Here is a 19,707-nt window from a genome sequence, read left to right as displayed (position 1 = left end):
TCAATTTCTAAAATTCATAAAAAAATTACAAACAAGTTTATAAATATTTCCGAAAAAAAAGAACAAAATAACAAAGGATAGAATGACTATCATATTCCTGTATCAATAAATCATCTGGTGCATTTCTAATTATCTTATCACCATGATGAAATTTTTTTTTCATTATTCTCAGATGTATTTACTCCACATTCTCTTTTATGACGCATTCTATTTAAAACACTCATCTCAAATTAGTCAAGAACCAACTATAGATAACTAGATTGATACTTTTTTCTTAATCAAATTCCGAAATTTTTAAATTTTGTTCTTTTTTTTGTATGATTAAAACATTAGAAGTATTAATTGCTGAAAAAACTACTAAGTTAAATGTTTACTCCTTCTTTGCCATAAAAGCTTCGATCTCGTCGATCTCCTTTGGAATGTTGGAGAGAACCTTGCAGCCGTCCTCTGTGATGAGGAGGTCATCCTCGATTCTGACGCCTCCGACTGTCTTTCTGAGTCTCTCGCAGACTTCCTTGTTGATGTACTTAGACTTCTCTGGGTCAGCGAAAGCAGCGTTGTAAGATGGGCGGATGAAGTAGCAGCCTGGTTCGTTTGTGATGACGACACCCTTCTCAAGTGTTCTGCCGAAGCGGACGAATGAGTGGTGTGGCTTCTTTCCGCGGCATGTTCCACGTGGCCAGCCAGCGATTTCGTGGCAGTCGATACCCATGCCGTGGCCGAGACCGTGTGGGTAGAAGACGGCGAGAGCGCCAGCATCGACGATCTCGTCGACTGTACCGTTCTGGAAGAGGCCGAGCTTGAGGAGTCCAGCAGCCATGACCTTGGCGGAGTCGTAAGCGAGGTCTGGCCAGAAGACGCCTGGCTTAGCGTGGGCGACGACGTAATTGTGGCAATCGAGAACAGCCTGGTAGACAGCGCGCTGATCTGGTGAGAACTTGCCGTTGGCTGGGATTGTACGTGTGTTATCAGCAGCGTAGCAGTTGTACTCACAGCCTGTATCGATGAGGATAAGTTCGCCATCTTCGATGAACTTGTTGTTGTGGTGGTAGTGGAGGATGGAGCAGTTCTCGCCTGAGCAGACAATTGTTGAGAAGGCGAAGCAGCGGCAGTAGTAGTCGACGTAGTGCTTGATGAGGTTTGCTTCGACCTGGTGCTCCCACATCTTTGGATGGACCTTCTTGAAGGTGTCTCTGACAGCGAAACTGTTGACATCGCATGCGTATTGGATGAGAACCATCTCATCGTCATCCTTGATCTGGCGGAGTTCGCCGACGACGTCAATGAACTCGTTCTTGTCGAGAAGAGCATCGTAACCCTTAAGAATGCATGTTTCTGGGAGTGTGTGGATCTTCTTGAGCTTGTATTCAGCAAGTGTCTCTTGGATCTTTGGCATTAAGCGGACATCCTCGAAACCGTACTTCTTCTTGATGTCATCGATGGTGGCGAGCTCACCGAACCAGATGATGTAAGCCTGTGGGATATCTGGGTAGAAGAGGATTTCCTTTCCTGTCTCGATATCAAGGAAGTAGGCGCAGTCGGCCTCATTGACGCCGGTGAGCCAGTAGAAGCAGGATTCCTGGCGGAAGACTGGTTCGAAGTCGCAGTGGGCGCGTGTTGGCTCTGGGAAGCCGTAGATGAGAACAACACCCTCTAATTTGCGCTTTCTTAATTCAGCGAGTGTCTTAGCACGGTGGGCTGCGAACATCTCTGGCTTTGGCATTGGGCGATTAGCTACGTCGAGCATTTTTATAAAGTGAAAAAAATTGTCAAAAACGATAGGGGATATGAATTTGAGAAGTTTACTTGATGTTGCCAACTATGGGGGATAAGAAAATGTCATGGTACTTTTTTATTTGTTTAGGATAACCTTTATAATGCCTAAATTGTAAAAATGCCATATAACCTAAAATCGTATCATTTCACATTTGGAGGTTATAAAAATAATTTTTTGAATGGGAGATTTATCCAAGCAAAAGTGACAATTCTTCGAAATGAAATCTCTCTTATCTTCGGAAGGAAACCATCGCTGCTAATGGACAAACAGATTTTACATTAACGATGCAATACATTTCGCTTCAGGATTTTTAATCGGAAATAAAAATCGAAGCCAGCCATTTAGAAAAGAGGCATATATATGTTATTTCATCCAACGTAGCAAACCCCTAGCGAAAACTTGCTTAATGATAGGCGTCTGGGTTTAAATACAAAAATAGACTTCAATTATATTTTGTTTTGATAATGATGTTATTGTAAGAGAGATGTATTGCTATTGATAAATCATATTCTGCGATCGTATCTAGATTTTTGATCTCCTCAATGAATTTCATTTCAATATCTAACATAGAACGACAAATCTTATACTTTGCATAAGTCTTATTTATTATACTCGATAACTTGACAAATTATTACAAAACATTTATTCATTTGCTTTTGTAATTTAGGATCATCCCTTGATAACGCCCATTGGGACGAGGCGTGCAACCTTGTGTGAGATACCAACTGTCTCGCATGCATCGATAACCTGCTCGATGTCCTTGTATGCGTCTGGAGACTCATCCTGTATTGTTTGCTTGTCTGCTGCCTTGAGGAAGACACCATGTGAAGCAAGATCATTCTGTACCTTCTCGAGAGGAATTGTCTTGAGTGCCTTTGAACGAGACATGAGACGTCCTGCACCGTGGCATGTTGATCCGAATGCACACTTCATTGACTCATCTGTTCCGACGAGAACATATGATGCTGTTCCCATTGATCCACCAATGAGGATTGGCTGGCCGATCGAGCGGTACTTCTCTGAGATCTCCTGGCGGCCTGGACCAAATGCACGTGTGGCACCCTTACGGTGGACGATGTACTCCTTCTCAACACCGTCGATGTTGTGTTTTTCGACCTTTGCGATGTTGTGTGCAACGTCATAGACGAGATGTGTCTCTAATTTGCGGTCCTTGAAGACATCAGAAAATGCGCGGCGAACGTTGTGCATGATTACCTGACGGTTGCACCAAACGAAGTTTGCAGCTGCGTACATTGCACGCAAGTACTTCTGGCCTTCCTCAGAGTGGAAAGATGGTGCAGCGAGCTGCTTGTCTGGGAGTGATTCCTTGACAAACTTCTCTGAGCATACTTTCATGTTCTCATCTGCAACCTGGTGACCTAAGCCTCGAGATCCTGTGTGGATCATGACGACAACTTGTCCCTCGTGAAGATCCATCACGCGTGCTTTCTCCTCATCGAGGATCTTGTCAACACGCTGAACTTCGATGTAGTGGTTTCCTGCACCAACTGTGCCAAGCTGGCCTGTACCACGTGCAATTGTGCGATCTGATATCAAAGATGGATCAGCACCCTTGAGACAACCATTCTCTTCACAGTTATCGATATCCTCCTGAACTGCGAAACCATTCTCAAGTGCCCAGCCAGCACCTTTTAACATGACATCACGAAGATGACGACATGGGCAAATTCCATCGAGCTTGCCACCAACGCCAACTGGAATGTACTTGTAGAGCTTCTCAACGAGTTCCTTCTTGACTGGCTCGACCTCTTCCCATGTTAAGTTTGTTGTCATCAAGCGGACACCACAGTTGATATCGTAGCCAACACCACCTGGAGAGATGAGTGCATCTGGATCTGTTGTATCGAATGCAGCAACACCACCAATTGAGAAACCATAACCAGAGTGCATATCTGGCATACCGAATGAGCCCTTTGTGATACCTGGAAGTGTAGCAACAAATGAAATCTGTAAGATTGATGGGAGACCTTGGTTACGGTTTGACATCCAGTTTTCGAGTTCATCGAATGCATACTTTGCCATTTCTGGTGTTGAGTAGAAATAACCTGGAACCTTCATGTTTGGAACGAAACCAATTGGAATCTCGTAAACGCAAGGTTTGATTTCCTTGATAAGAGAGGGATCTATAGCGAGATGCTGAAGATCGAACGACATAGTTAAAATGATATTTTTGATAGTTCTGTGAAAGCTCACAAAAAATTTCATTCAATCAAAATTTTCTCTCAATTTTAAAATTTTAAATATTAATTACCCAATCATAAACAATCCGATTTTTGAAATGGTAAAACTTCGCCAGAATCTTTTTGTAAACAAAAAAAATTTGGACACATTTTCCATCAAATTTTGAAAAATATCAATAAATTTTACCATCTATTCATGAAGTTATCCATTATATATATATATATTCATTTGGTACACATTTTCGGCATATATTGACGTATTGATAAAAAAAATAAAAAATATAATGCATCCTTCTTGTATGAACCAATTTTTCAATTGTGGTGATCTTCAAACTTGTGAATTATCACTGATTATCATATACAAGTGATAAATAGTTTAAATTTGAGAAAATAATTAATAAATATACGAACAATTTTTATTGAAACATCTCAATTAAGTTATTTCTAATAAGCTCAATATCTTGTTGCTCTTCTTCACTAAATTTTTCCAATTTGAAATCTTCAATCATTGGTAAAATGTTTGTTTCAGCAAGGGCATCGACTACACCATCTACCTCACAAGCAAGTTTATATATTGCTTGTAGAATTAGAAAAGAATAATTTGATGATTCCATCGAATCGACCAAATCATCAATTTCCAAGCCACTTTGGAAGAACAAAGGTAAATGTGCAGTATCTGATTGCATTACTAAGTCAGATAAAACTTTGAGAACATATTCTTTGATTTCAAAAGGAGAATCAAGAAGTTCGAAGATCTGAGGCATGAACTCATCATTGAAAACAAAATCATTGATTTGTTTTTCTAAATATTGGTTAATTACTTTTAATGCACTTAATTGTAGCTCCATTGCTGAATCTTTCAAGCAAATCAGGATTATTTCGAATGGGTAGTTGGAGTAGAACTGATCAAACTGCTCTTCATTCAAGTATTTTATGATTGAATATGAGATCATTAGCCCCAACGCAATTTTGGTAGGAGAATCCCCATTTAATAATTTCAAGGCCAAACAACAACTTTCATTATTCATAGGAATGAGCTTTTCCGCATTTTCTCTAATAATATTTGCCAAAATTTCGTCTCTAGAAATAGATGCTTCATTGCTATATATAAACTTATACCCTGCTAAAATAATTTTTTCATTATTACTCATTGAAACAATATAATAAACTGCTTTTCTGCACATATCACGAAATGTCATGTCTTTTATGGCTTTATATGAATCATTTATAAGTCTCAAAGCGCAATCTAATGAAGATTCCAGTACCTCCAATAGTAAAATCGATCTTTCTCTGAATAAAGTAATTATTATTTTTAACGAAAGAATTTGATTGTAATCATTGTAATAATGAAATGACTGACCCATTTTATAAAGAATTCCAAATCGCAACATATCATAAGCTGCTTTTCTTGAAATGGCTGCGTAATATTTTAAGCATTTCATGAGGCGGGATATATAAATTTGGTTACTTTCGTCATCATAAAACACTTGAATTTGATCTGTCATGTATTTAATTACTTGTTCTGTAAAAATAATTTGCAAATATCTTTTATCATTAGCTAATCGTCTAAAATTGTAAAAGGTATTGACAAGATTGGTGTATTCTGATATTGCTTCTTGGCTTTCAGTGTTATTTTTTATTGATAATAGTTCGAAATTGTCGCAAAGTTCAGTAAATTGATCAAGATCCGGGATGTCAAGGGTATTTTGATTATTGTCATCGTCAGAAATATCGCTAAATTCAAATTCTTCATCTTTTTTATAAAAGGGAATCATTGCATCATATTTCTTATATAAAAATGAGATAAAAAGAAACTCAAAATTCATCTATACTTCATATATAAATAAACTCTTTTAAAGCTTTTGCTTTCTTTAAATTTCGAAATTAATCACCATATATATAGAGCTTGTTACCACACTAAACATTCATTACAAGATGAATATGTCAAGCTATCTCATTGATTGACACTATATGCTCATGTGAACAAGGAACCTTATTAGAAATTTTCATTTGGTAATGAATAAAGCTATATTTATCGTTTTCTACTTCTATGTAATAGAATAATCTCCTTAATGGATAAATTTAGATAGAATTATTGGATAGAATTATTAATTCTAGTGTATACATCTCATTAAGTTGGCTAGATCATACTAAATATAGGAATTGTTATAATATATTTCATTTTTCTAGATTCATTTATTGAGTAACTTCGGATATCTCATCTATTGCCATCTATATATATTTTTCGTTTTATTTCTTTGGCCACTATCATTGTACAATTCATATTTTCTTTCCTAAATCATGTCATCTGCATCATTTTTAGTTGGCAATTTAAATTTCATTTGCCTACCTTTTGAGTTTTCCATTAATATAGCCTTCAAATGGATCTTTATTGTTTCAATTGCCAATCATAAATGAATTAGAAGTTCCATAAATCTTTGAAAAACTATAAGAAAATTTTACAGTGTTAGTCAAGTGAACAATTAGGAAATACTTACAGTATATTAATAACTTTTATTTTCTTAAAAAATCAAAACGAATGTAAAAACGGAATAAATTGAGAGAAAACATCAGAAACTTCTGAATTTCACAAAAATTGTCTGAAATAATTATATAATGCTATTAGTACAATTTTAATTGATACTATTATAAGGATGTCAATTCGGAAAATTATTTTCATTTTAGGAGAATATAATTTTCCTTTTCGAAAATTTAAAAAGTGAGACGCGCAGGATTCGAACTTTTTTAAAAGTTGATTTAAATATATTCTAGTGTGGATTCTAAGGATAATATCATATTTAAAATAAGAATATACTAGTTTAGGTGGTATAATTTTTTTCGATAAATTTGAGAGCATGTACGTTTAGGGCATCAAAAGTGTCAATTCGCTTAGCGAAAGCTGAGCTAGCTTCGTTCTCGAAAGAATAGGGAAGGAGTGAAAGAGAGTGATACAGATGTTGACACATTCATATCATTTCAACAAATTTTGATCAAATTGAAATGCAATGAAATTCAATTCACTTCATATCCTTCAGTCAGTACATTGACATCCTTCTACATCACAATGATAACTCGTGCATCAATAGTTCTACAACTAACTCAGAAAAAACAAGATTTTTCCTTCCAGCTTACAGCTTTTAAAAAGTTTCGATGATAAAAATCACTCTACTCTTGTTTATCGATATGTTGTGATAGTAGGTAAACGTATTCTTATCGATATTAATAAAAATATTTTTACGAAAATCTGAACCAATTACAGAGTTATTCATAAAGTTTATGATAACTGTAATTACTTCATCTTTGTTTTATATTTGAATAAACAATTTAATTTAATTTGCATAATTTTTTTAGTTGAAAGACAGGAAACTTAGTTGAGTTTGTATTATTTTTATCGTTCAATTCATTGTATATGTGAGTGATCCAGATATTTAAGATATTTAGAAAAAATTTATTAATTTGATTAACAAATTTTAATCAAAATAGCAAAAATCTATTTGATAGCTGTAAGCAAATAATAATTTCTATTTCAACCAAAATCACTTATTTTCATCTAAACGTATAAAATTGTCAATTTTATGAGAATAAATTTAAAATCTCATGAAATATAAAGGAGAGTAATATTTTTCAATTTTCTTTTTTTCTTTCTCTCAAATATTTTCTATTGGGAATTTTCTTGTTATCAAAAAATAATTTTAATATTTGTTTATTTTATTACATACAATAAAATTTTAAAAACTCTATTTCTTCACAAGAAAATTTTTTTCCTTCATATGAAGAAACATTTTGTTCTCCATTTAATGCTGAGTCTAAATCTCGATTTTTGAATTTTCTTCTTTCCAAATTTCTTTTTTCCAAATTAGAAGTTTAATTCAAATTTTCAATAGTTTATACCGTAGGTTGAATAGCCCGAGACCAATTTCAAAGGTCGTGTACCAATAAAAAATTTTGAATCAATTTACACAACGTGCCCATTTTACTCACTCAATATTTGAAAAAATAATTCAATTTTGAGAAGAATGGTCCTCTGCGTTTTGAGTGAGTGACGAAAAAAAAATCTCAGAAAAATTGAATGAGTTTTTATGGCCATGAACCAAATTTGTGAAGTTCCCGTTTAAAAAAATGCAACCAAGAACACGAATTCCCGAGTTTGCAGAATTAGAAAACTATAAAAATCTTGGGCTATTGACCCAGATGCAACTCGATTTACTCTATCGAAGAGTAAATGGCGAGTCTTATCAACAAATACGGAATGTTTACTCAATTTCAAAGACGACAGTAGCACGCGCAATCATGCGCACTGCTACTTGTCGTTCATGGACAAAAGGTCAGTCAGGGGGTGGTATGACCCTTTTGTCACTACCAGATGAAATGCAGTTCAAAAAACTTGTTCAAGAGATGGCAGACGACTTGAACTGTATTACAACATCAATGGCCATTGCTGTCTGTACGGAATTACAAAATAGGAGATTAAAATTTGCGGCGCGGGTACTAATCGCTGCAAGATGCCCGCATCTTCTAGCGAAGCTCGATGATTACTGCCCATCGCCATCCCGTGGCTGGCTTAATCATATCGCCACAAGATTGTCAATTCGGATTGTGAGCTCCCAACCTATTGATATGCTCCGACGCTCTACCTGTGACGCAAACCATATTCGCCAATTTTTCCTCTCCAAGCATAGATACTTTGCCCGCAGGAAGAAGTTTATTGCGAATATGGACGAGACAATGCTCTATTCCAAACGTCGCTATAAAGTTCTTACTGCTGGCCGGAATCGCCCAGTTCGCGCTGAAAAGTCTCAGCTTCCACATCTTACAGGGGTCTGTACCATCTTTGCAGATGGTACAACTATGAAGCCAATGGTGATACTTCCACAAAAGAAGACCCTTGATGCGGAATTGGAAGATCTGGACGCCTTTTTTGTTCGCTCCGAGAGTGGATGGATGAACAAATACCTTTTTATGGTATACTGTATCATGTTCATCTGCAAAGTACAGGAGAAAAGGTCTCAAATGAATGTGTTTGATGCCCAGGTACCTTTTCTCCTAATTGTAGATGGTCATCCATCCAGGCTCTCTTTCTTGGCCGTTCGCCTCTTGAGCGCCTTCAATATCGAGCTTCTTGTTCTCCCAGGCCATACATCTCATATCTTACAACCTCTTGATGTTGGGATTTTTTCTCCCTTGAAGGCCCAATTCAAGAAGTTGTTTGATATGGCGACTATCCGGTACGATCAGCAAGGGCATATGGTGATCAATTATGTATGGAACGCCAGAGAACTGCGCTATATCATGGTTCGCAGCTTCCTTGATGCATGTAGTGTGTCTTGCACAGCTACAAACATCGAAAATGCTTTTAAAACAACAGGAATCTATCCAATGGATATGAACAAACCTCTTGCTTCCAGATACATTGTAGCAAATGGAGTTCCTCCTGCAAGGCCCAATTTTGTCAACGACAAAGTCCTTACAGATCCAAATGTGATGATGCAAGTCTTCCAAATGGAATATGGACGCCCCATGCAGCAACAGGATTGGTATTTCAATCTGTTTGTGGCTATGCAATCTGTGTTGGCCTGGAATGGAGCATATGGCCAGGTTCTTAGTCGTGAGTTACATCTCCTATCCTACTGCAGGTGGATTTCAAAAAATCCAATTAAAATGATATAAAGCTGAGGAGCTCCAGGGTGAAGAGGAATTGATGAAGAAAAGAAGCAGCTGAATAATGGAGTGAGGAAGCATCTTGATGAAGAGAGGAAGCACTTGATCAAGAGAGGAAGTACTTTGAAGAAGAGAGGAGCACTTTGATTTAGAGAGGAAGCTGCATGATGTAGTGAGGAAGCTGCATGATGAAGATAGGAAGCACTTTGTTGAAGAGAGGAAGCACTTTGAAGAAGAGAGGAAGCTGCATGATGAAGAGAGGAAGCATCTTGATCAAGAGAGGAAGTACTTTGAAGAAGAGAGGAAGCACTTTGTTGAAGAGAGGAAGCTGCATGATGAAGAGGGAAGCACTTTGTTGAAGAGAGGAAGCATCTTGATCAAGAGAGGAAGTACTTTGAAGAAGAGAGGAAGCACCTTGATCAAGAGAGGAAGCATCTTGATCAAGAGAGGAAGTACTTTGTTGAAGAGAGGAAGCATCTTGATCAAGAGAGGAAGTACTTTGAAGAAGAGAGGAAGCACCTTGATCAAGAGAGGAAGCACCTTGATCAAGAGAGGAAGTACTTTGAAGAAGAGAGGAAGCACTTTGTTGAAGAGAGGAAGCACTTTGATTTAGAGAGGAAGCTGCATTGTAGTGAGGAAGCTGCATGATGAAGAGAGGAAGCTGCATGATGGAGTGAGGAAGCATCTTGATCAAGAGAGGAAGTACTTTGAAGAAGAGAGGAATCACTTTGTTGAAGAGAGGAAGCATCTTGATGAAGAGAGGAAGCATCTTGATGAAGAGAGGAAGCACCTTGATCAAGAGAGGAAGTACTTGTTGAAGAGAGGAAGCATCTTGATGAAGAGAGGAAGCACCTGATAAGAGGAAGCACTTTTGAAGAAGAGAGGAGCTGCATGATGGAGTGAGGAAGCATCTTGATCAAGAGAGGAAGTTTTGAAGAAGAGAGGAAGCACTTTGTTGAAGAGAGGAAGCATCTTGATCAAGAGAGGAAGTACTTTGTTGAAGAGAGGAAGCATCTTGATCAAGAGAGGAAGTACTTTGAAGAAGAGAGGAAGCACCTTGATCAAGAGAGGAAGCACCTTGATCAAGAGAGGAAGTACTTTGAAGAAGAGAGGAAGCACTTTGTTGAAGAGAGGAAGCACTTTGATTTAGAGAGGAAGCTGCATGATGTAGTGAGGAAGCTGCATGATGAAGAGAGGAAGCTGCATGATGGAGTGAGGAAGCATCTTGATCAAGAGAGGAAGTACTTTGAAGAAGAGAGGAATCACTTTGTTGAAGAGAGGAAGCATCTTGATGAAGAGAGGAAGCATCTTGATGAAGAGAGGAAGCACCTTGATCAAGAGAGGAAGTACTTTGTTGAAGAGAGGAAGCATCTTGATGAAGAGAGGAAGCACCTTGATCAAGAGAGGAAGCACTTTGAAGAAGAGAGGAAGCTGCATGATGGAGTGAGGAAGCATCTTGATCAAGAGAGGAAGTACTTTGAAGAAGAGAGGAAGCACTTTGATTTAGAGAGGAAGCTGCATGATCAAGAGAGGAAGCTGCATGATGGAGTGAGGAAGCATCTTGATGAAGAGAGGAAGTACTTTGAAGAAGAGAGGAATCACTTTGTTGAAGAGAGAAAGCATCTTGATGAAGAGAGGAAGCATCTTGATCAAGAGAGGAAGCATCTTGATCAAGAGAGGAAGCACCTTGATGAAGAGAGGAAGCTGCATGATGGATGCATGATGGAGTGAGGAAGCATCTTGATGAAGAGAGGAAGCGTAAGAACCGATAACATTTACAAAATATTAAATTTATTTTGTAAATTTTCCAAAAGCCTTAGTACCAATGTAATATAAATGCTCCAAAAATACCATCCCTCCTTCCAAAAGCGTAAGAACCGATAACATTTACAAAATATTAAATTTATTTTGTAAATTTTCCAAAAGCCTTAGTACCAATGTAATATAAATGCTCCAAAAATACCATCCCTCCTTCCAAAAGCGTAAGAACCGATAACATTTACAAAATATTAAATTTATTTTGTAAATTTTCCAAAAGCCTTAGTACCAATGTAATATAAATGCTCCAAAAATACCATCCCTTCTTCCAAAAGCGTAAGAACCGATAACATTTACAAAATATTAAATTTATTTTGTAAATTTTCCAAAAGCCTTAGTACCAATGTAATATAAATGCTCCAAAAATACCATCCCTTCTTCCAAAAGCGTAAGAACCGATAACATTTACAAAATATTAAATTTATTTTGTAAATTTTCCAAAAGCCTTAGTACCAATGTAATATAAATGCTCCAAAAATACCATCCCTCCTTCCAAAAGCGTAAGAACCGATAACATTTACAAAATATTAAATTTATTTTGTAAATTTTCCAAAAGCCTTAGTACCAATATAATATAAATGCACTAAAAACCCAACTGCCAATAGCATGTATTCAAAAAATGCAATTCAATACAAATTTGATTGCATTTTTTGAGATGGAAGTGTATCTGAATTCACAATTGTAATCCACGAATACACTTCCATCTCATTGATAAGAGGCTAATGTTTTTCTCATTAATAAGGCGCTGTTGGCCTCTATCCATAGCCGAAGTGATATTAACGTATGTTAACGTACAAAGTAAAAACATGTTTTTTCTTTTTAAAATCATTTAGTAAGTAATAATATTTAGCACTCATACCGTACCTTGAATAACCGGCAAACCATTCAATTGGTCATAGACCAATTTGAGATACCCTTTTCAGAGGAATCTAAAATGTTGTTTATATGGTTATTTATATATTATTTAATCATTTTCTTAAATAAAAATCATAAGTTCTCAATTTTTCTTCATAACGATTCTTATACCGTAGGTTGAATAGCCCGAGACCAATTTCAAAGGTCGTGTACCAATAAAAATTTTGAATCAATTTACACAACGTGCCCATTTTACTCACTCAATATTTGAAAAAATAATTCAATTTTGAGAAGAATGGTCCTCTGCGTTTTGAGTGAGTGACGAAAAAAAAATCTCAGAAAAATTGAATGAGTTTTTATGGCCATGAACCAAATTTGTGAAGTTCCCGTTTAAAAAAATGCAACCAAGAACACGAATTCCCGAGTTTGCAGAATTAGAAAACTATAAAAATCTTGGGCTATTGACCCAGATGCAACTCGATTTACTCTATCGAAGAGTAAATGGCGAGTCTTATCAACAAATACGGAATGTTTACTCAATTTCAAAGACGACAGTAGCACGCGCAATCATGCGCACTGCTACTTGTCGTTCATGGACAAAAGGTCAGTCAGGGGGTGGTATGACCCTTTTGTCACTACCAGATGAAATGCAGTTCAAAAAACTTGTTCAAGAGATGGCAGACGACTTGAACTGTATTACAACATCAATGGCCATTGCTGTCTGTACGGAATTACAAAATAGGAGATTAAAATTTGCGGCGCGGGTACTAATCGCTGCAAGATGCCCGCATCTTCTAGCGAAGCTCGATGATTACTGCCCATCGCCATCCCGTGGCTGGCTTAATCATATCGCCACAAGATTGTCAAACTATTGATATGCTCCGACGCTCTACCTGTGACGCAAACCATATTCGCCAATTTTTCCTCTCCAAGCATAGATACTTTGCCCGCAGGAAGAAGTTTATTGCGAATATGGACGAGACAATGCTCTATTCCAAACGTCGCTATAAAGTTCTTACTGCTGGCCGGAATCGCCCAGTTCGCGCTGAAAAGTCTCAGCTTCCACATCTTACAGGGGTCTGTACCATCTTTGCAGATGGTACAACTATGAAGCCAATGGTGATACTTCCACAAAAGAAGACCCTTGATGCGGAATTGGAAGATCTGGACGCCTTTTTTGTTCGCTCCGAGAGTGGATGGATGAACAAATACCTTTTTATGGTATACTGTATCATGTTCATCTGCAAAGTACAGGAGAAAAGGTCTCAAATGAATGTGTTTGATGCCCAGGTACCTTTTCTCCTAATTGTAGATGGTCATCCATCCAGGCTCTCTTTCTTGGCCGTTCGCCTCTTGAGCGCCTTCAATATCGAGCTTCTTGTTCTCCCAGGCCATACATCTCATATCTTACAACCTCTTGATGTTGGGATTTTTTCTCCCTTGAAGGCCCAATTCAAGAAGTTGTTTGATATGGCGACTATCCGGTACGATCAGCAAGGGCATATGGTGATCAATTATGTATGGAACGCCAGAGAACTGCGCTATATCATGGTTCGCAGCTTCCTTGATGCATGTAGTGTGTCTTGCACAGCTACAAACATCGAAAATGCTTTTAAAGCAACAGGAATCTATCCATTGGATATGAACAAACCTCTTGCTTCCAGATACATTGTAGCAAATGGAGTTCCTCCTGCAAGGCCCAATTTTGTCAACGACAAAGTCCTTACAGATCCAAATGTGATGATGCAAGTCTTCCAAATGGAATATGGACGCCCCATGCAGCAACAGGATTGGTATTTCAATCTGTTTGTGGCTATGCAATCTGTTTGGCCTGGAATGGAGCATATGGCCAGGTTCTTAGTCGTGAGTTACATCTCCTTTATCCTACTGCAGGTGGATTTCAAAAAATCCAATTAAAATGATATAAAGCTGAGGAGCTCCAGGGTGAAGAGGAATTGATGAAGAAAAGAAGCAGCTGATAATGGAGTGAGGAAGCATCTTGATGAAGAGAGGAAGCACCTTGATCAAGAGAGGAAGTACTTTGAAGAAGAGAGGAAGCACTTTGATTTAGAGAGGAAGCTGCATGATGTAGTGAGGAAGCTGCATGATGAAGAGGAAGCACTTTGTTGAAGAGAGGAAGCACTTTGAAGAAGAGAGGAAGCTGCATGATGAAGAGAGGAAGCATCTTGATCAAGAGAGGAAGTACTTTGAAGAAGAGAGGAAGCACTTTGTTGAAGAGAGGAAGCTGCATGATGAAGAGAGGAAGCACTTTGTTGAAGAGAGGAAGCATCTTGATCAAGAGAGGAAGTACTTTGAAGAAGAGAGGAAGCACTTGATCAAGAGAGGAAGCATCTTGATCAAGAGAGGAAGTACTTTGTTGAAGAGAGGAAGCATCTTGATCAAGAGAGGAACTTTGAAGAAGAGAGGAAGCACTTGATCAAGAGAGGAAGCACTTGATCAAGAGAGGAAGTACTTTGAAGAAGAGAGGAAGCACTTGTTGAAGAGAGGAAGCACTTTGATTTAGAGAGGAAGCTGCATGATGTAGTGAGGAAGCTGCATGATGAAGAGAGGAAGCTGCATGATGGAGTGAGGAAGCATCTTGATCAAGAGAGGAAGTACTTTGAAGAAGAGAGGAATCACTTTGTTGAAGAGAGGAAGCATCTTGATGAAGAGAGGAAGCATCTTGATGAAGAGAGGAAGCACCTTGATCAAGAGAGGAAGTACTTTGTTGAAGAGAGGAAGCATCTTGATGAAGAGAGGAAGCACCTTGATCAAGAGAGGAAGCACTTTGAAGAAGAGAGGAAGCTGCATGATGGAGTGAGGAAGCATCTTGATCAAGAGAGGAAGTACTTTGAAGAAGAGAGGAAGCACTTTGTTGAAGAGAGGAAGCATCTTGATCAAGAGAGGAAGTACTTTGTTGAAGAGAGGAAGCATCTTGATCAAGAGAGGAAGTACTTTGAAGAAGAGAGGAAGCACCTTGATCAAGAGAGGAAGCACCTTGATCAAGAGAGGAAGTACTTTGAAGAAGAGAGGAAGCACTTTGTTGAAGAGAGGAAGCACTTTGATTTAGAGAGGAAGCTGCATGATGTAGTGAGGAAGCTGCATGATGAAGAGAGGAAGCTGCATGATGGAGTGAGGAAGCATCTTGATCAAGAGAGGAAGTACTTTGAAGAAGAGAGGAATCACTTTGTTGAAGAGAGGAAGCATCTTGATGAAGAGAGGAAGCATCTTGATGAAGAGAGGAAGCACCTTGATCAAGAGAGGAAGTACTTTGTTGAAGAGAGGAAGCATCTTGATGAAGAGAGGAAGCACCTTGATCAAGAGAGGAAGCACTTTGAAGAAGAGAGGAAGCTGCATGATGGAGTGAGGAAGCATCTTGATCAAGAGAGGAAGTACTTTGAAGAAGAGAGGAAGCACTTTGATTTAGAGAGGAAGCTGCATGATCAAGAGAGGAAGCTGCATGATGGAGTGAGGAAGCATCTTGATGAAGAGAGGAAGTACTTTGAAGAAGAGAGGAATCACTTTGTTGAAGAGAGAAAGCATCTTGATGAAGAGAGGAAGCATCTTGATGAAGAGAGGAAGCATCTTGATCAAGAGAGGAAGCACCTTGATGAAGAGAGGAAGCTGCATGATGGATGCATGATGGAGTGAGGAAGCATCTTGATGAAGAGAGGAAGCGTAAGAACCGATAACATTTACAAAATATTAAATTTATTTTGTAAATTTTCCAAAAGCCTTAGTACCAATGTAATATAAATGCTCCAAAAATACCATCCCTCCTTCCAAAAGCGTAAGAACCGATAACATTTACAAAATATTAAATTTATTTTGTAAATTTTCCAAAAGCCTTAGTACCAATGTAATATAAATGCTCCAAAAATACCATCCCTCCTTCCAAAAGCGTAAGAACCGATAACATTTACAAAATATTAAATTTATTTTGTAAATTTTCCAAAAGCCTTAGTACCAATGTAATATAAATGCTCCAAAAATACCATCCCTTCTTCCAAAAGCGTAAGAACCGATAACATTTACAAAATATTAAATTTATTTTGTAAATTTTCCAAAAGCCTTAGTACCAATGTAATATAAATGCTCCAAAAATACCATCCCTCTTCCAAAAGCGTAAGAACCGATAACATTTACAAAATATTAAATTTATTTTGTAAATTTTCCAAAAGCCTTAGTACCAATGTAATATAAATGCTCCAAAAATACCATCCCTCCTTCCAAAAGCGTAAGAACCGATAACATTTACAAAATATTAAATTTATTTTGTAAATTTTCCAAAAGCCTTAGTACCAATATAATATAAATGCACTAAAAACCCAACTGCCAATAGCATGTATTCAAAAAATGCAATTCAATACAAATTTGATTGCATTTTTTGAGATGGAAGTGTATCTGAATTCACAATTGTAATCCACGAATACACTTCCATCTCATTGATAAGAGGCTAATGTTTTTCTCATTAATAAGGCGCTGTTGGCCTCTATCCATAGCCGAAGTGATATTAACGTATGTTAACGTACAAAGTAAAAACATGTTTTTTCTTTTTAAAATCATTTAGTAAGTAATAATATTTAGCACTCATACCGTGCCTTGAATAACCGGCAAACCATTCAATTGGTCATAGACCAATTTGAGATACCCTTTTCAGAGGAATCTAAAATGTTGTTTATATGGTTATTTATATATTATTTAATCATTTTCTTAAATAAAAATCATAAGTTCTCAATTTTTCTTCATAACGATTCTTATACCGTAGGTTGAATAGCCCGAGACCAATTTCAAAGGTCGTGTACCAATAAAAATTTTTGAATCAATTTACACAACGTGCCCATTTTACTCACTCAATATTTGAAAAAATAATTCAATTTTGAGAAGAATGGTCCTCTGCGTTTTGAGTGAGTGACGAAAAAAAATCTCAGAAAAATTGAATGAGTTTTTATGGCCATGAACCAAATTTGTGAAGTTCCCGTTTAAAAAAATGCAACCAAGAACACGAATTCCCGAGTTTGCAGAATTAGAAAACTATAAAAATCTTGGGCTATTGACCCAGATGCAACTCGATTTACTCTATCGAAGAGTAAATGGCGAGTCTTATCAACAAATACGGAATGTTTACTCAATTTCAAAGACGACAGTAGCACGCGCAATCATGCGCACTGCTACTTGTCGTTCATGGACAAAAGGTCAGTCAGGGGTGGTATGACCCTTTTGTCACTACCAGATGAAATGCAGTTCAAAAAACTTGTTCAAGAGATGGCAGACGACTTGAACTGTATTACAACATCAATGGCCATTGCTGTCTGTACGGAATTACAAAATAGGAGATTAAAATTTGCGGCGCGGGTACTAATCGCTGCAAGATGCCCGCATCTTCTAGCGAAGCTCGATGATTACTGCCCATCGCCATCCCGTGGCTGGCTTAATCATATCGCCACAAGATTGTCAATTCGGATTGTGAGCTCCCAACTATTGATATGCTCCGACGCTCTACCTGTGACGCAAACCATATTCGCCAATTTTTCCTCTCCAAGCATAGATACTTTGCCCGCAGGAAGAAGTTTATTGCGAATATGGACGAGACAATGCTCTATTCCAAACGTCGCTATAAAGTTCTTACTGCTGGCCGGAATCGCCCAGTTCGCGCTGAAAAGTCTCAGCTTCCACATCTTACAGGGGTCTGTACCATCTTTGCAGATGGTACAACTATGAAGCCAATGGTGATACTTCCACAAAAGAAGACCCTTGATGCGGAATTGGAAGATCTGGACGCCTTTTTTGTTCGCTCCGAGAGTGGATGGATGAACAAATACCTTTTTATGGTATACTGTATCATGTTCATCTGCAAAGTACAGGAGAAAAGGTCTCAAATGAATGTGTTTGATGCCCAGGTACCTTTTCTCCTAATTGTAGATGGTCATCCATCCAGGCTCTCTTTCTTGGCCGTTCGCCTCTTGAGCGCCTTCAATATCGAGCTTCTTGTTCTCCCAGGCCATACATCTCATATCTTACAACCTCTTGATGTTGGGATTTTTTCTCCCTTGAAGGCCCAATTCAAGAAGTTGTTTGATATGGCGACTATCCGGTACGATCAGCAAGGGCATATGGTGATCAATTATGTATGGAACGCCAGAGAACTGCGCTATATCATGGTTCGCAGCTTCCTTGACGCATGTAGTGTGTCTTGCACAGCTACAAACATCGAAAATGCTTTTAAAGCAACAGGAATCTATCCAATGGATATGAACAAACCTCTTGCTTCCAGATACATTGTAGCAAATGGAGTTCCTCCTGCAAGGCCCAATTTTGTCAACGACAAAGTCCTTACAGATCCAAATGTGATGATGCAAGTCTTCCAAATGGAATATGGACGCCCCATGCAGCAACAGGATTGGTATTTCAATCTGTTTGTGGCTATGCAATCTGTGTTGGCCTGGAATGGAGCATATGGCCAGGTTCTTAGTCGTGAGTTACATCTCCTTTATCCTACTGCAGGTGGATTTCAAAAAATCCAATTAAAATGATATAAAGCTGAGGAGCTCCAGGGTGAAGAGGAATTGATGAAGAAAAGAAGCAGCTGAATAATGGAGTGAGGAAGCATCTTGATGAAGAGAGGAAGCACCTTGATCAAGAGAGGAAGTACTTTGAAGAAGAGAGGAAGCACTTTGATTTAGAGAGGAAGCTGCATGATGTAGTGAGGAAGCTGCATGATGAAGATAGGAAGCACTTTGTTGAAGAGAGGAAGCACTTTGAAGAAGAGAGGAAGCTGCATGATGAAGAGAGGAAGCATCTTGATCAAGAGAGGAAGTACTTTGAAGAAGAGAGGAAGCACTTTGTTGAAGAGAGGAAGCTGCATGATGAAGAGAGGAAGCACTTTGTTGAAGAGAGGAAGCATCTTGATCAAGAGAGGAAGTACTTTGAAGAAGAGAGGAAGCACCTTGATCAAGAGAGGAAGCATCTTGATCAAGAGAGGAAGTACTTTGTTGAAGAGAGGAAGCATCTTGATCAAGAGAGGAAGCATCTTGATGAAGAGAGGAAGCACCTTGATCAAGAGAGGAAGTACTTTGAAGAAGAGAGGAAGCACCTTGATCAAGAGAGGAAGTACTTTGAAGAAGAGAGGAAGCACTTTGTTGAAGAGAGGAAGCACTTTGATTTAGAGAGGAAGCTGCATGATGTAGTGAGGAAGCTGCATGATGAAGAGAGGAAGCTGCATGATGGAGTGAGGAAGCATCTTGATCAAGAGAGGAAGTACTTTGAAGAAGAGAGGAATCACTTTGTTGAAGAGAGGAAGCATCTTGATGAAGAGAGGAAGCATCTTGATGAAGAGAGGAAGCACCTTGATCAAGAGAGGAAGTACTTTGTTGAAGAGAGGAAGCATCTTGATGAAGA

At 38.1% G+C, this 19,707-nt stretch overlaps 9 protein-coding genes and 1 pseudogene across 10 annotated transcripts; 5 read left to right on the top strand and 5 right to left on the bottom strand.

The window, feature by feature from the left end:
* Positions 1-342: 342 nt before the first annotated feature.
* Positions 343-1,763, bottom strand: TVAGG3_0969070 (XAA-PRO dIpeptidase family; the record flags this gene model as incomplete). Its single annotated transcript, XM_001305113.2, has 1 exon — positions 371-1,747. One exon carries the CDS (start codon positions 1,745-1,747, stop codon positions 371-373), a length of 1,377 nt encoding a protein of 458 aa, XP_001305114.1.
* A 69-nt stretch (positions 1,764-1,832) lies between these two features.
* On the bottom strand, positions 1,833-4,060 carry TVAGG3_0969060 (RNA ligase (ATP) protein; the record flags this gene model as incomplete). Its single annotated transcript, XM_001305112.2, has 1 exon — positions 2,447-4,003. The coding sequence occupies one exon, from the start codon at positions 4,001-4,003 to the stop codon at positions 2,447-2,449; it is 1,557 nt and encodes a 518-aa protein (XP_001305113.1).
* A 334-nt stretch (positions 4,061-4,394) lies between these two features.
* On the bottom strand, positions 4,395-5,755 carry TVAGG3_0969050 (armadillo (ARM) repeat-containing protein family; the record flags this gene model as incomplete). Its single annotated transcript, XM_001305111.1, has 1 exon — positions 4,395-5,342. One exon carries the CDS (start codon positions 5,340-5,342, stop codon positions 4,395-4,397), a length of 948 nt encoding a protein of 315 aa, XP_001305112.1.
* Positions 5,756-8,097: 2,342 nt separating this feature from the next.
* Positions 8,098-8,830, top strand: TVAGG3_0969040 (DDE endonuclease family; the record flags this gene model as incomplete). The annotated part of the gene is made up of 1 exon (XM_051253631.1): positions 8,098-8,830. A coding segment is annotated over one exon (733 nt), but the record flags the coding sequence as incomplete, so codon positions are not given.
* A 359-nt stretch (positions 8,831-9,189) lies between these two features.
* Positions 9,190-9,783, top strand: TVAGG3_0969030 (annotated as a pseudogene). The gene has a single exon. A coding segment is annotated over exon 1 (594 nt).
* Position 9,784: 1 nt separating this feature from the next.
* Positions 9,785-10,435, bottom strand: TVAGG3_0969020 (SLEI family protein family; the record flags this gene model as incomplete). Its single annotated transcript, XM_051253630.1, has 1 exon — positions 9,785-10,435. One exon carries the CDS (start codon positions 10,433-10,435, stop codon positions 9,785-9,787), a length of 651 nt encoding a protein of 216 aa, XP_051079204.1.
* A 113-nt stretch (positions 10,436-10,548) lies between these two features.
* Positions 10,549-11,367, top strand: TVAGG3_0969010 (zebrafish ch73-193c12.2-related family; the record flags this gene model as incomplete). Its single annotated transcript, XM_051253629.1, has 1 exon — positions 10,549-11,367. The coding sequence occupies one exon, from the start codon at positions 10,549-10,551 to the stop codon at positions 11,365-11,367; it is 819 nt and encodes a 272-aa protein (XP_051079203.1).
* A 1,749-nt stretch (positions 11,368-13,116) lies between these two features.
* TVAGG3_0969000 (DDE endonuclease family) lies at positions 13,117-14,226 on the top strand (the record flags this gene model as incomplete). The annotated part of the gene is made up of 1 exon (XM_051253628.1): positions 13,117-14,226. The coding sequence occupies one exon, from the start codon at positions 13,117-13,119 to the stop codon at positions 14,224-14,226; it is 1,110 nt and encodes a 369-aa protein (XP_051079202.1).
* A 603-nt stretch (positions 14,227-14,829) lies between these two features.
* On the bottom strand, positions 14,830-15,243 carry TVAGG3_0968990 (SLEI family protein family; the record flags this gene model as incomplete). Its single annotated transcript, XM_001296914.1, has 1 exon — positions 14,830-15,243. One exon carries the CDS (start codon positions 15,241-15,243, stop codon positions 14,830-14,832), a length of 414 nt encoding a protein of 137 aa, XP_001296915.1.
* Positions 15,244-18,389: 3,146 nt separating this feature from the next.
* TVAGG3_0968980 (DDE endonuclease family) lies at positions 18,390-18,842 on the top strand (the record flags this gene model as incomplete). Its single annotated transcript, XM_051253627.1, has 1 exon — positions 18,390-18,842. One exon carries the CDS (start codon positions 18,390-18,392, stop codon positions 18,840-18,842), a length of 453 nt encoding a protein of 150 aa, XP_051079201.1.
* Positions 18,843-19,707: the final 865 nt, after the last annotated feature.

Source organism: Trichomonas vaginalis, chromosome I, assembly GCF_026262505.1.
Source record: "Trichomonas vaginalis G3 chromosome I, whole genome shotgun sequence".
NCBI lineage: Eukaryota > Parabasalia > Trichomonadida > Trichomonadidae > Trichomonas > Trichomonas vaginalis.
This window is presented reverse-complemented; position numbering and strand designations above follow the sequence as displayed.